This window comes from Ranitomeya variabilis, chromosome 1, assembly GCF_051348905.1.
Source record: "Ranitomeya variabilis isolate aRanVar5 chromosome 1, aRanVar5.hap1, whole genome shotgun sequence".
NCBI classification, from domain to species: Eukaryota; Metazoa; Chordata; class Amphibia; order Anura; family Dendrobatidae; genus Ranitomeya; species Ranitomeya variabilis.
The window spans coordinates 361,865,736-361,879,887 of NC_135232.1; the positions used below are offsets into that span (position 1 = coordinate 361,865,736).

General features: G+C 43.5%; 1 protein-coding gene across 1 annotated transcript in view; it reads left to right on the forward strand.

The window, feature by feature from the left end:
* Positions 1-14,152, forward strand: part of LOC143759353 (G-protein coupled receptor 54-like) — a 222,423-nt gene that overhangs the window by 162,670 nt on the left and 45,601 nt on the right. Inside the window, exon 4 of the mRNA XM_077248943.1 lies at positions 3,759-3,997. Coding sequence (XP_077105058.1) covers positions 3,759-3,997 — 239 coding nt within the window. The remainder of the gene's footprint in view (positions 1-3,758; positions 3,998-14,152) is intronic.

Genomic DNA, 14,152 nt, shown 5'->3' on the forward strand with positions numbered 1-14,152 from the left:
GAGCCAAAATATGGAAAAATTATAGCTCTCAAAATGTGGTGATGCAAAAACTATTTTTTTCAATAAAAAGTGTCTTTTAGTGTGAGACAGCTCCCAAATAAAATCCCACTATAAATAGTAAATCAAAACCCCGTTCATCACCCCCTTAGTTAGGGAAAAATAATATATTTTTTTAAATTTATTTCTATTTTCCCATTAGGGTCAGGGTTAAAGTTAGGGCTAAAGTTAGGGTTAGGGTTGGGGCTAAAATTTGGGTTAGGGTTGGGGCTAAAGTTGGGACTAAAGTTGGGGCTAGAGATGAGGTTAGGGTTTGTATTACATTTACGGTTAGGATTAGGGTTAGGGGTGTGGTTAGGGTTATGGTTGGGATTAGGGTGAGGGGTTTGTTGGTGTTAGGGGTGTGGTTAGGGTTGTGATTAAGGTTAGGGGTGTGTTCAGGTTAGGGATGTGGTTATGATTAGGGTTGAGATTAGAGTTAGGGGTGTGTTCGGGTTAGGGTTGGAATTAGACTTGGGGGTTTCCACTGTTTAGGCACATCAGTGGCTCTCCAAACGAGACATGGCGTCCGATCTCAATTACAGCCAATTCTGCTTTGAAAAAGTAAAACAGTGCTCCTTCCCTTTCCGAGCTCTCCCATGCGCCCAAACAGTGGTTTACCCCTGCATATAGGGTGTCGGCATACTCAGGACAAATTGGACAACAACTTTTGGGGTCAAATTTCTCCTGTAACCCTTGGGAAAATACAAAACTCTGGGCTAAAAAATCATTTTTGTGGAAAAAATAAGATTTTTTATTTTCACGGCTCTGTGTTATAAACTGTAGTGAAACACTTGAAGGTTCAAAGTTCTCACAACACATCTAGATAAGTTCCTTAGGGGGTCTAGTTTCCAATATAGGGTCACTTATGGGGAGTTTCTACTGTTTAGGTACATCAGGGGCTCTGCAAATGCAATGTGACGCCCGCAGTCGATTCCATATAAGTCTACATTCCAAAGCTCTTCCGAGCTCTGCCATGCGCCCAAACGGTAGTTTCCCCCCACATATGGGGTATCAGCGTACTCAGGACAAATTGGACAACAACTTTTGGGGTCCAATTTCTCCTGATACCCTTGGGAAAATAAAAATTTGGCGGTGAAAAGACCATTTTTGTGAAAAAATATGATTTTTTTATTTTTACAGCTCTACATTATAAACTTTTGTGAAGCACTTGGGGGTTCAAAGTGCTCACCACACATCTAGATCGGTTCCTTAGGGAGTCTGCTTTCCAAAATGGTGTCACTTGTGGGGGGATTCCACTGTTTAGGCACATTAGCGGCTTTCTAAACGCAACATGGCATCCTATCTCAATTCCAGCCAATTTTGTAGTGAAAAGTCAAATGGCGCTCCTTCCCTTCCGAGCTCTGTCATGCGCCCAAACAGTGGTTTCCCCCCCACACATGGTATATTTGCACACTCAGGACAAATTGTACAACAACTTTTGGGGTCCAATTTCTCCTGTTACCCTTGGTAAAATAAAACAAATTGGATCTGAATAAAAAATTTTGTGAAAAAAAGTTAAATGTTCATTTTTTTTTTAAACATTCCAAAAATTCCTCTGAAGCACCTGAAGGGTTAATGAACTTCTTAAATGTGATTTTGAGCACCTTGAGGGGTGCAGTTTTTAGAATGGTGTCACGTTTGGGTACTTTCTTTCATAGACCCCTCAAAGTGACTTCAAATGTGATGTGGTCCTTAAAAAAAAAGAAAAAGGGTGTTGTAAAAATGAGAAATTGCTGGTCAACATTTAATGCTTATAACTTCCCAACAAAAATAAATTTTGGTTCCAAAATTGTGCTGATGTAAAGTAGACATGTGGAAAATGTTACTTATTAAGTATTTTGTGTGACGTATCTTTGTGATTTAAGGCATGAAAATTCAAAGTCGAAAATGTAAACATTTTTCGCCAAATTTCCATTTTTTTTTCACAACTAAGCGCAAGTAATATCGAGGAAATTTTAACACTAACATGAAGTACAATATGTCATGAGAAAACAATGTCAGAATCACCGGGATCCATGCAAGCATTCCAGAGTTATAACCTCATAAAGGGACAGTGGTCAGAATTGTAAAAATTGGCCCGGTCATTAATATGCAAACCACGCTTAGGGGTTAACAGTGAGGGTGATCAATGAGTGGAACAGGCTGCCATGAGAGGTAGTGAGTTCTCTTGCAATTGAAGTCTTCAAACAGAGGATGGACAGACATCTGTCTGAGATGGTTTAGAGAATCCAGCATTGAGCAGGTGGTCGGACACGATAACTCTGGAGGTCCATTCCAACTCTAACATTCTATAATTCTATGAAAATTACTTTGCAAAGGCAGCAAAGTTGTTGCTCTTCTGTGAATTTTTTTTTGGGGGAGGGGGGAATTAGAACTTCGAGGGGGGCTCTATGATTTCTATGTACGCCCCTGTTTGTAGGTTATAATCATATTTTTCTTGTTGTAATGTAAATCAAATCTCTATTAACTAACTTCTGACCTTATAGTGGGCTTGTGCATATATGCTGGAGCCAACTCTCCATGCCCTGACTTCTGAACTAATGGGGGGCTTGTGCATACAGTGGGGAAAAAAGTATTTAGTCAGCCACCAATTGTGCGAGTCCTCCCACTTCAAAAGATAAGAGAGGCCTGTAATTGACATCATAGGTAGAACACAACTATCAACTTTCTCAAAATGAGAAAACAAATCCAGAAAATCACCTTGTCTGATTTGGCAAGATTTATTTTGCATATTATGGCGGAAATAAGTATTTGGACACCTAAAAACATGCAAGATTTCTGGCTCTCACAGACCTGTAACAGGTCCTGTTTGCTACCCGGTGAGTTCCTTGCCGCTCTGCTCTCAGCTCCCTTGCTGTGGTACGCCTCTCTGCCCGCAGCAGTTATACCTGGGAGTCGTGACATTCTGGGCCCATCTGAAGTTTGCTTGAGAGCATTTGGATTATCCAGAAGAGTATTGGGAGAATGCCATATGGTCTGATGAAACCAAAGTAGAACTGTTTGGTAGAAACAAAACTCATCATGTTTGGGGTCATACGATAGGGTCATGCATATACATATACATATATTCAGGAGCCAACTCTCCATACACTGACTTCTGATATTATGGTGGGCTTGTGCATATATGCTGGAGCCACTTTGAATATACAGAGCTGCATGAACGCATTGTCCAATTTAAGAGCAGAAGTGCACATTGAACTCTGTCACTGTTATCTCATCCTAATGTCTGTTGTTAGCCATCTCTCTGCATTTCCGTTTCTTTTAGTAAATGAATAAACTTATTTTGGTATCCACAATGATTTACTGTGTATATTGTTTTCAAGAAAAAAGAACAAATTTTAACCAACCAATAAAGAAAACTGCATGGAATCATTTGTCTAAATTAAAGTGAAATGAGATGCTGTCTGACAATTACTGGGGATTTAGTAACCATGACGATATGAAGTGTTGGAATAAGATAAGAATGTTTTAAATGCATTAGAGTATGATGTCAAGTAGGTTAATACTTATTTGTTGTATGTGAAATATGTGTAAAGTGTAAAGCTCTCAACTGGGAAATACTGTATAATAGATTATATGTACTTGTGCAACAATAGAATTCATTGTGAACCCTCAAGACAAGTGACTATATGTAAAGACATTAGTTGCTGTCGCAAACTGTAATTTGCATCCTATAACTTGATTTCTCAGTGTGTCTAACATTTATCAATTATTTACAGGTTCCATTGTACTATCAGTACCTTGTGCAATGTACCAAAAGCTGAGTACTGGATACTGGTATGGACCACAGACCTACTGCATAGAAGCCTTTCCAACAGCTGCACATCAAAAAGCCTTTATTCTATATACATTTCTGGCAGTATACCTCTTACCGCTGTTAACAATTTGTGTATGCTATGCTTTCATGCTGAAAAGGATGAGTAGGCCTGTTGTGGAGCCCATCGACAACAGCTATCAGGTAATGCAAGGGTGTATGACTAAAGAAAGAGCTGATATTGATGTTAATCATCCACAAGTATGGCAGATTCTGCCTTCATTTTACAAAATGTACTGACCATTCAGACTGTTATTACGTAAAATATATTCACTTATATAACTTAGAATAGAGATTCCACTTGTCTGATTACTTATACTGGCTATGTGAAATAAACTCAAATCTATGCTAAATATAAGGGAACTATATCCCTAAAAGCCATTGGTGGGACATGATGGTAAAAACAATGCTGCAAAAGGTGTATTCTCTACTGCCCTATGTGATGCAGTGACCCCTGTTACAGGTTGGGGGCGCTGCATGGTCTCCCCAGAATACGCATGGAGGCTTATTGAAGCCATAGGAATGCATGGCAGTCGCAGGCATAACTATGGTAGATCAAGAGAAACAGGGAGCACCACTAACAGGCGTAAAAATAGCTGGAGTCTTATAACTATGGTGATGAGACAAAGTCCGGCATTATTGTGAATGGCCATTATGTGTGTCGCTGAGGAAGATACTCTGCACTGTCAGCTTGAAGTAAGGTTGTTCTGGGACCTGTAGTCCCACAAGTAATTGTGTTGTTTTAGAGGGAGGCTGGCAGGGCTAGTTCTGAGAGCTGGGTGGGTCGAACTAGCCACACAAACACACCACCCATCTATGGGAGTGGTTACCACTTGATAATGTGACCAGGGTGTGGGTCACATGGTTCCTGTGTATGGACCTGAATGGATCTTGGCTGGAAGGTCCTGTGAGAGGAAAGGCCTGAGTGTTGGGAGGTCTAGAGTGTGGACCGGATCCCTGAACAGCACCTGGTGAGCCTGTGTTCCTGAGTGGTCTGTGTGCCAGGTCCTGGAAGGCCTCTGTTCGGAGGTTCTGGGAGTATGATCGGATCCCTAAAGAGCACATGGGGAGGCCTTGGACCTGGGGGCCTGTGTGTTGGATGGTTCCAGGTGGGGACGGACATCCTGAATAGCGCAAAGAGAGGCCGTGTGTGCAGAGCCGGGATGGCACTGCATTGGGGGAGCTACAGCCCATCTGAAGATCTGGACTGACTGAGGTGTGCCTGCAAGGCAAGTTGGTGATCCCCGTAAGGCAGCTTTCCCAGGGAGAGAGAACTGACAAGGAGTCAGCAGGTGGAGCAGGAGATGCTGTAGATAAGCCCCCCGATTTAACCTGAATGATAAGAAAAACATGTTAGATTATACTCACCCAGGGGCGGTCCCAGTACGATTCAGGTCCGATGGGCGTCGCAGGTCCGGGTCCGGCAACTCCCATCTTCATGCGATGACGTCCTCTTCCTTGCTTCTGTTGCAGCTCCTGCGCAGGCATACTGATTTGCCCTGTTGAGGGCAACATAAAGTACTGCAGTACGCAAGCGCCGGTCCTCTCTGACCTTTCCCGATTCCTGCACACTGCAGTACTGTACTTTGCTCTGCCCTCAACAGGGCAGAGAATAATGCCTGCGCAGGAGCCGCGACAGAAACAAGGAAGAGGATGTCATCGCCTGAAGATGGGAGGTGCCGGACCCGGACCTGCGATGGCCATCGGACCTGGACCGCCCCCTGGGTGAGTATAATCTAACTTTTTTTCTTATCTTTCAGGTTACATCGGGGCTTATTTACAGCATTACAGAATGTTGTAGATAAGCACCTAATGGCGATGGCCGCAGTTTATAGTGGCAAAATGAGGTGACAGATTCCCTGTAAGAAAAAATTGGGTAGCTAGAAGGAATATAGAGCGCAAATAGGGTCTTATCCGAGAAAAAAGGGAATATTCGTGAGAGATAGTATGAATTCACTCACCTATTATGGTTGCTAATAATGTGGATGTAGTGATGCACACACATGTAGACCAACTACACAGTTACTTGAGGGACTCCAGTCATCTAATCCGACTGACGAAGGACATCCCATGGAAGAACACTTTTGTTTTTATTTCCATGGATGTATCCGCTCTCTACTCCAGTATCCCACATGATTTGGGACTGGTGTGTTTTAAAACCTTCATAGACATTGATCCACGGTTGACACCTAGACAAAAAGATTTTTTATATGAAAGCATGCAGTTCATACTCCATAATAATTTCCTTACCTTTCAAGATACCCTATACCATCAGATACTTGGGACCGCGATGGGCTCGAAGGTGGCACCAACTTATGCAAATTTGTTTATGGCCATCTTCGAGTCCATCTTCATATACAGCAGTATACATGCACCCAACATCATCATTTACAAACGTTACATAGATGATTTATTCTTTATTTATGATAATTCAAATGATGATGTGGGGTCATTCCTCAGAAGCATTGAAGATAACACCTGGGGCTTGGGTTTCACCCCCGTAGTAAACCCTGACACAGTTGACTTCCTTGACCTCACTTTTTTTCATGACAATATAAAAATTCATACAAGAACCTACTTCAAACCTGTGGATGCGAACAGTTATGTTCACTATCAAAGTGGACACTACACCAAATGGTTGAGAAATATTCCACTCAACCAATACAAAAGAATCAAGAGGAACTGCAGTATGGACATAGATTTCATTAACCAATCAAAAGTTTTATCACATAGATTTCTTGAAAGAAGCTACCCCAAAAAATTGATCCATAGAGCCTTCTCTGAAAGCAAAAAAATAGAACAGATAGACTTAATCTCTAATAATATAAAAACAAAAAAATCAGTATCTGATACTAAGTTCAGCTTCAATTTTATTACTACTTTTTCAGCCCAGAACAAGAGAATTCGTCTGGTTCTGGAAAAACATTGGGGCATACTTCTTAATGATCCCATATTGGGGAAGCTTCTTCCCAGCAATCCCCTGATAACGTTTCGAAGGGCCCCAACATTGAAAAACATGTTGGCCCCCAGCCGGCTAAAGAAAAAAGAGGATCTCAATCCCTCTACAAAAAAGCCCAGGCAAGGCTCCTATAGATGTGGCATCCCGAGATGCCTATGCTGCTCCAGCATCATTCATGATGCCAAAACATTTTCATCAGACAGTGGAAATTCAGATGAGTTTCAAATCAAATACCATTTGACTTGCCAATCCAGTTTTGTCATCTATGTGATTATATGTGAATGTAAGAAATTATATGTGGGCAGGACAACGCAACCGCTGCATAAAAGAATAAACTCACACAGGTATAATATAAAAGAAGGATTTTTACAGCATGGCCTTTCCAGGCATTATGCAATATATCACAACAAAAGGATCTCCTTCAGGGTGATCCCTATTGACCATATCCCCCTTGATAATCCTAATCGAGTCCAGACTCTCAACAGAAAAGAGATCTTCTGGATTCACAAGCTGAACATTATAAATCCCCATGGACTCAACGAAACAACTGATTTGTTCAATTGATTTGGATATTTCTATGGATTCTGCTCTGTTCCCCTGTAGAAGCTCATTATTCCTCTGCACGTTTTTGAAAGGAGAAGGGAGAGAAAAAGGGAAAAAAAAAAGAGAAGGGGAAAAAAAGAAAAAAGAGATCTCAAGGATTTTTTTTTCTTTCTTTTTGTTTTCCACTGTTATCTCTTTGATTTCACAGACTCTTGTGAAACTACCACCAAACTAAACAATCCAATCAAATCCACCCATGGCTCAATGGTTCAAAACGTCAGTAGCAGGGTCCTGGCAAAGAATAAATGTTTTAACACCGTAGGTTCTAGCACTCCCCCAGCTTGCAAAAGGTATTCGTTTGCTTTACTACTCTTTTTAATGTGTTTTTTTGTATTTAGATTTTAACATGTATGAGCAATGGTTTTAAGTTCTATACTCAATTATATTTCATAATAGTTTTGTATGTTTTATAATGTACATATGTGTTTGAATATGTGTTTAAGTCGGATTCCCCGCCCACTGGGTGTGGTGTTTTTTTGAAAGAAGGCGTCTCCATGTGCCTTCTTTTGCTATAAATACAAGACCCTGTATGTGTATGTGTATAGACTGTCCTGAGGAAGTGGTGTGATCACCACGAAACGCGTAGAAATAAAGTCTATTTTCTATTACATCTACTTGGACTTCTCTGGTACATTATCCTCAGGGCCGGACTGGCCATAGGGCATTTCTGGCAAATGCCAGAAGGGCCGGTCCCTGCAGTGGGCCGCTCGATCTGTCGCTCCCTTCATGCTGTCAGCTGGCGTTCTGTTCTTTGCAGCCAGCACACTAGGCAGCATCAGTTTGCCTTGTGCACAGGATCGCGCTGCACTTCTAAAATCACTGTGGCCGGCCGCCACGCTAGACAGGATGGAGTTGTTGGCCGCAGTCTGATGGTCTGAACACCAGCTGTCATGAGGTAACATAGACGGAGGGGGAGAGGCGCGCTCTGCTCTTCTTTGCTGCTGGGACCCTGCCACTTACTGCAGCCGGGGGTCAGGAGTCAGGACATCAGACGCCCACTTCCTCCTGTCCAGCCAGGCGGCAGGGACAGAAAGGATTGAGCTGCTGATAACCTTACCCTGAGTGCATGGAGCAGAAGCACAGAAAGCCCGGAATTGTACCTGGAGGCAAGCTCTAATAGAATTAAGAAAAAAAAGCTGTGTCCACTTCCATGGCACTAGCTCAAAAAATCACCACTCCTGTGGTGAACTATACTCCCAGCATGCCATAGGACCTGCTGTACATGCTGGGAGTTATAGTTCTCAAAAGCAGGGAAAAGGCTATGTGCACACGTAGTTTTGATGGCTGCAGATTTTTCCGCAGCGGATTTCAGAAATCCGCAGGTAAAAGGCACTGCGTTTTACCTGCGGATTTATCGCGTTTTTTATGCGGATTTTGTGCGGATTCCACCTGCGGATTCCTATTAATGAGCAGGTGGAAACCGCACAAAGAATTGACATGCTGCGGAATGTAAACTGCAGGGTTTCCGCTCGTTTTTTTCCCGCAGCATGTGCACTGCGGATTGCGTTTTCCATAGGTTTACATTGTACCGTAAATGCATGGAAAGCTGCTGCGGACCCGCAGCGTCAAAACCGCTGCGGATCCGCAGCAAAATCCGCAACGTGTGCACATAGCCTAATAGTCAACCATGGGACATACAGTGGGGCAAAAAAGTATTTAGTCAGTCAGCAATAGTGCAAGTTCCACCACTTAAAAAGATGAGAGGCGTCTGTAATTTACATCATAGGTAGACCTCAACTATGGGAGACAAACTGAGAAAAAAAAATCCAGAAAATCACATTGTCTGTTTTTTTATCATTTTATTTGCATATTATGGTGGAAAATAAGTATTTGGTCAGAAACAAAATTTCATCTCAATACTTTGTAATATATCCTTTGTTGGCAATGACAGAGGTCAAACGTTTTCTGTAAGTCTTCACAAGGTTGCCACACACTGTTGTTGGTATGTTGGCCCATTCCTCCATGCAGATCTCCTCTAGAGCAGTGATATTTTTGACTTTTCGCTTGGCAACACGGACTTTCAACTCCCTCCAAAGGTTTTCTATAGGGTTGAGATCTGGAGACTGGCTAGGCCACTCCAGGACCTTGAAATGCTTCTTACGAAGCCACTCCTTCGTTGCCCTGGCGGTGTGCTTTGGATCATTGTCATGTTGAAAGACCCAGCCACGTTTCATCTTCAATGCCCTTGCTGATGGAAGGAGGTTTGCACTCAAAATCTCACGATACATGGCCCCATTCATTCTTTCATGTACCCGGATCAGTCGTCCTGGCCCCTTTGCAGAGAAACAGCCCCAAAGCATGATGTTTCCACCACCATGCTTTACAGTAGGTATGGTGTGTGATGGATGCAACTCAGTATTCTTTTTCCTCCAAACACGACAAGTTGTGTTTCTACCAAACAGTTCCAGTTTGGTTTCATCAGACCATAGGACATTCTCCCAAAACTCCTCTGGATCATCCAAATGCTCTCTAGCAAACTTCAGACGGGCCCGGACATGTACTGGCTTAAGCAGTGGGACACGTCTGGCACTGCAGGATCTGAGTCCATGGTGGCGTAGTGTGTTACTTATGGTAGGCCTTGTTACATTGGTCCCAGCTCTCTGCAGTTCATTCACTAGGTCCCCCCGCGTGGTTCTGGGATTTTTGCTCACCGTTCTTGTGATCATTCTGACCCCACGGGGTGGGATTTTGCGTGGAGCCCCAGATCGAGGGAGATTATCAGTGGTCTTGTATGTCTTCCATTTTCTAATTATTGCTCCCACTGTTGATTTCTTCACTCCAAGCTGGTTGGCTATTGCAGATTCAGTCTTCCCAGCCTGGTGCAGGGCTACAATTTTGTTTCTGGTGTCCTTTGACAGCTCTTTGGTCTTCACCATAGTGGAGTTTGGAGTCAGACTGTTCGAGGGTGTGCACAGGTGTCTTTTTATACTGATAACAAGTTTAAACAGGTGCCATTACTACAGGTAATGAGTGGAGGAAAGAGGAGACTCTTAAAGAAGAAGTTACAGGTCTGTGAGAGCCAGAAATCTTGATTGTTTGTTTCTGACCAAATACTTATTTTCTACCATAATATGCAAATAAAATGATAAAAAAACAGACAATGTGATTTTCTGGATTTTTTTTTCTCAGTTTGTCTCCCATAGTTGAGGTCTACCTATGATGTAAATTACAGACGCCTCTCATCTTTTTAAGTGGTGGAACTTGCACTATTGCTGACTGACTAAATACTTTTTTGCCCCACTGTAGATGGCACCTATGGGATCTTAAAGAAATCTGATGGCTGAGGGTATGTTTCCACTTGGCGTATTTGCTGTGGATTTGATGCAGTGTCCTATCCACAGCAACCAGATGTTACGCATAGTGGATGGGATTTTATGAAATCCCATCTCCACTAAGCGTGCACTGACACCTCCGCGACGTCATCCCAGGTCCTTCGCACACAGCATCCCTGGGAACGGAAGGCGCCGCGTGCACCACTGAGAGGTGGGAGGACTCTGGAGGCCATCAGAAGGTAAGTATATCAATATTTTTTATTTTAATTCTTTTTTTTTTTTTACAGGGATATGGTGCCCAGTTCGTGGAGGAGGAGAGTCTCCTCTCCTCCACCCCTGGTACCAACCTCACATGATCCGCTTACTTCCCGCATGGTGGACATAGCCCAATGCGGGAAGTAAGCAGATCAATGCATTCCTATGTATGCGATTCTGCAAAATAATGAACATGCTGCGTTTTTTTCCGGAATGATTTTCCGCTACGGAAAAAAATGCAGCATGTGCACAAATATTGCGGAATGCATTCTAAAAATAGGATGCTTAATGTGAGGTTTTTTTCGCGTTTTCATAGCGAAAAAAACATGAAAAAAAAAGTGAAAAATCCTGAACGTGTGCACTTAAGCCTAAGTGTGTAACCACCATACGACAAGTGGGCCTATGTACCTTCAAATGCCAGGGCTGAATTTTTGTCCCAGTCCGGCCCTGATTATCCTGACAGGCGAGCAGCGCAGTCTGATGCCCCATTCTCTTCACCTAGCAAAGTGTAAGAAAAAATTGGCATTGTTGACATCCTCACCCTGGATGTATCCTCCTCCCTGTTAAGTGTTGGCATTATCTTGCCTATACCTCCATTCCACATAAACGAAACACCCGCCAGGGCTGTGGGGTTCTCGGTACCGAGTCCAGTACTTAAAGGGGATGTGTCACGGCGCTGTTGACACGGTCTGTGGCCCTGGGCGCCCAAGTAAAAGGGATGGTCTTTAAAGGGGTTTGTGAAATAATAAAAGTTTGTGACGCCACCTGTGGTACCCGGTCAAGGGTGACCGACGCTGCTTAAAGGGTCCTCTGAGGTGATGTTATGGCAGCTGGAATAGTATGGCTTTCCACAGGTAAAGTTGGGTCCCCAGGGCTCCCGGTGTAGTTGGGACAGGTGGTAGGTGGTATAGAAAGAAACGGAGGACACAGGGTTGCAGTCTCTTTACCTTTTTACTGATTGATTCAGGCAGCCACAGTCCAGGGTACCGGATCATAGGTGCAGGTATGGTACGGCAGGCTTGGAAGAAATTCTGGAATCCCCTTTACCAGGTGGGGTTGGAAGCCTTCCCTCTAGCGCTGTGGTGTAGTCCCTTGCTGCCTTAGGCCTCTCACAAGGTCCTCGCGTTTTCTCTCTGTCCTGCTTTTAGGTAGGACACTAGCCGTACAACAGGTAGCTCGAGCCTTTTTACAGGATCTCTATCATGACCCAGGCTCTATCTGCTACTGTGTCCTCAGGTGTCAGTTTTGGACAGGTAATTTGCAATCTGCTGTCCGCCGGTTTCTGCCATGGGGCATAGAGTTACCCCCACAACCTTGGTCTTCCGGCTACTGGTATCTGTGCTCAGCGTGGAGGGAGCCCAGTCGCAGCTTTTCTCCTGCTCTTCACTCTCCTGTGCCTCTTTTCCTTTTTCACACTCTCTACAACTTATTCCATCCCCACGTGGCTGCACTGCCCCTTTGTCTTCCTGACCCTCTTCTGTCTGCTTTCTCCCTCCTCTGTGACAGACTACCCACTGACTTCCCCTCCAGCAAGAATATATACAGTGGGGCAAAAAAGTATTTAGTCAGTCAGCAATAGTGCAAGTTCCACCACTTAAAAAGATGAGAGGCGTCTGTAATTTACATCATAGGTAGACCTCAACTATGGGAGACAAACTGAGAAAAAAAAATCCTGAAAATCACATTGTCTGTTTTTTTATCATTTTATTTGCATTTTATGGTGGAAAATAAGTATTTGGTCAGAAACAAAATTTCATCTAAATACTTTGTAATATATCCTTTGTTGGCAATGACAGAGGTCAAATGTTTTCTGTAAGTCTTCACAAGGTTGCCACACACTGTTGTTGGTATTTTGGCCCATTCCTCCATGCAGATCTCCTCTAGAGCAGTGATGTTTTTGGCTTTTCGCTTTGCAACACGGACTTTCAACTCCCTCCAAAGGTTTTCTATAGGGTTGAGATCTGGAGACTGGCTAGGCCACTCCAGGACCTTGAAATGCTTCTTACGAAGCCACTCCTTCGTTGCCCTGGCGGTGTGCTTTGGATCATTGTCATGTTGAAAGACCCAGCCACGTTTCAACTTCAATGCCCTTGCTGATGGAAGGAGGTTTGCACTCAAAATCTCACGATACATGGCCCCATTCATTCTTTCATGTACCCGGATCAGGTGTCCTGGCCCCTTTGCAGAGAAACAGCCCCAAAGCATGATGTTTCCACCACCATGCTTTACAGTAGGTATGGTGTTTGATGGATGCAACTCAGTATTCTTTTTCCTCCAAACGCGACAAGTTGTGTTTCTACCAAACAGTTCCAGTTTGGTTTCATCAGACCATAGGACATTCTCCCCAAACTCCTCTGGATCATCCAAATGCTCTCTAGCAAACTTCAGACGGGCCCGGACATGTACTGGCTTAAGCAGTGGGACACGTCTGGCACTGCAGGATCTGAGTCCATGGTGGCGTAGTGTGTTACATATGATAGGCCTTGTTACATTGGTCCCAGCTCTCTGCAGTTCTTTCACTATGTCACCCCGCGTGGTTCTGGGATTTTGGCTCACCGTTCTTGTGATCATTCTGACCCCACGGGGTGGGATTTTGCGTGGAGCCCCAGATCGAGGGAGATTATCAGTGGTCTTGTATGTCTTCCATTTTCTAATTATTGCTCCCACTGTTGATTTCTTCACTCCAAGCTGGTTGGCTATTGCAGATTCAGTCTTCCCAGCCTGGTGCAGGGCTACAATTTTGTTTCTGGTGTCCTTTGACAGCTCTTTGGTCTTCACCATAGTGGAGTTTGGAGTCAGACTGTTTGAGGGTGTGCACAGGTGTCTTTTTATACTGATAACAAGTTTAAACAGGTGCCATTACTACAGGTAATGAGTGGAGGAAAGAGGAGACTCTTAAAGAAGAAATTACAGGTCTGTGAGAGCCAGAAATCTTGATTGTTTGTTTCTGACCAAATACTTATTTTCCACCATAAAATGCAAATAAAATGATAAAAAAAACAGACAATGTGATTTTCTGGATTTTTTTTTCTCAGTTTGTCTCCCATAGTTGAGGTCTACCTATGATGTAAATTACAGAAGCCTCTCATCTTTTTAAGTGGTGGAACTTGCACTATTGCTGACTGACTAAATACTTTTTTTCCCCACTGTATATAGCGGAGCCACCCACAAACTGGGTCAGAGCACCCCCTTCTGGCCTGGAGTAAGAAC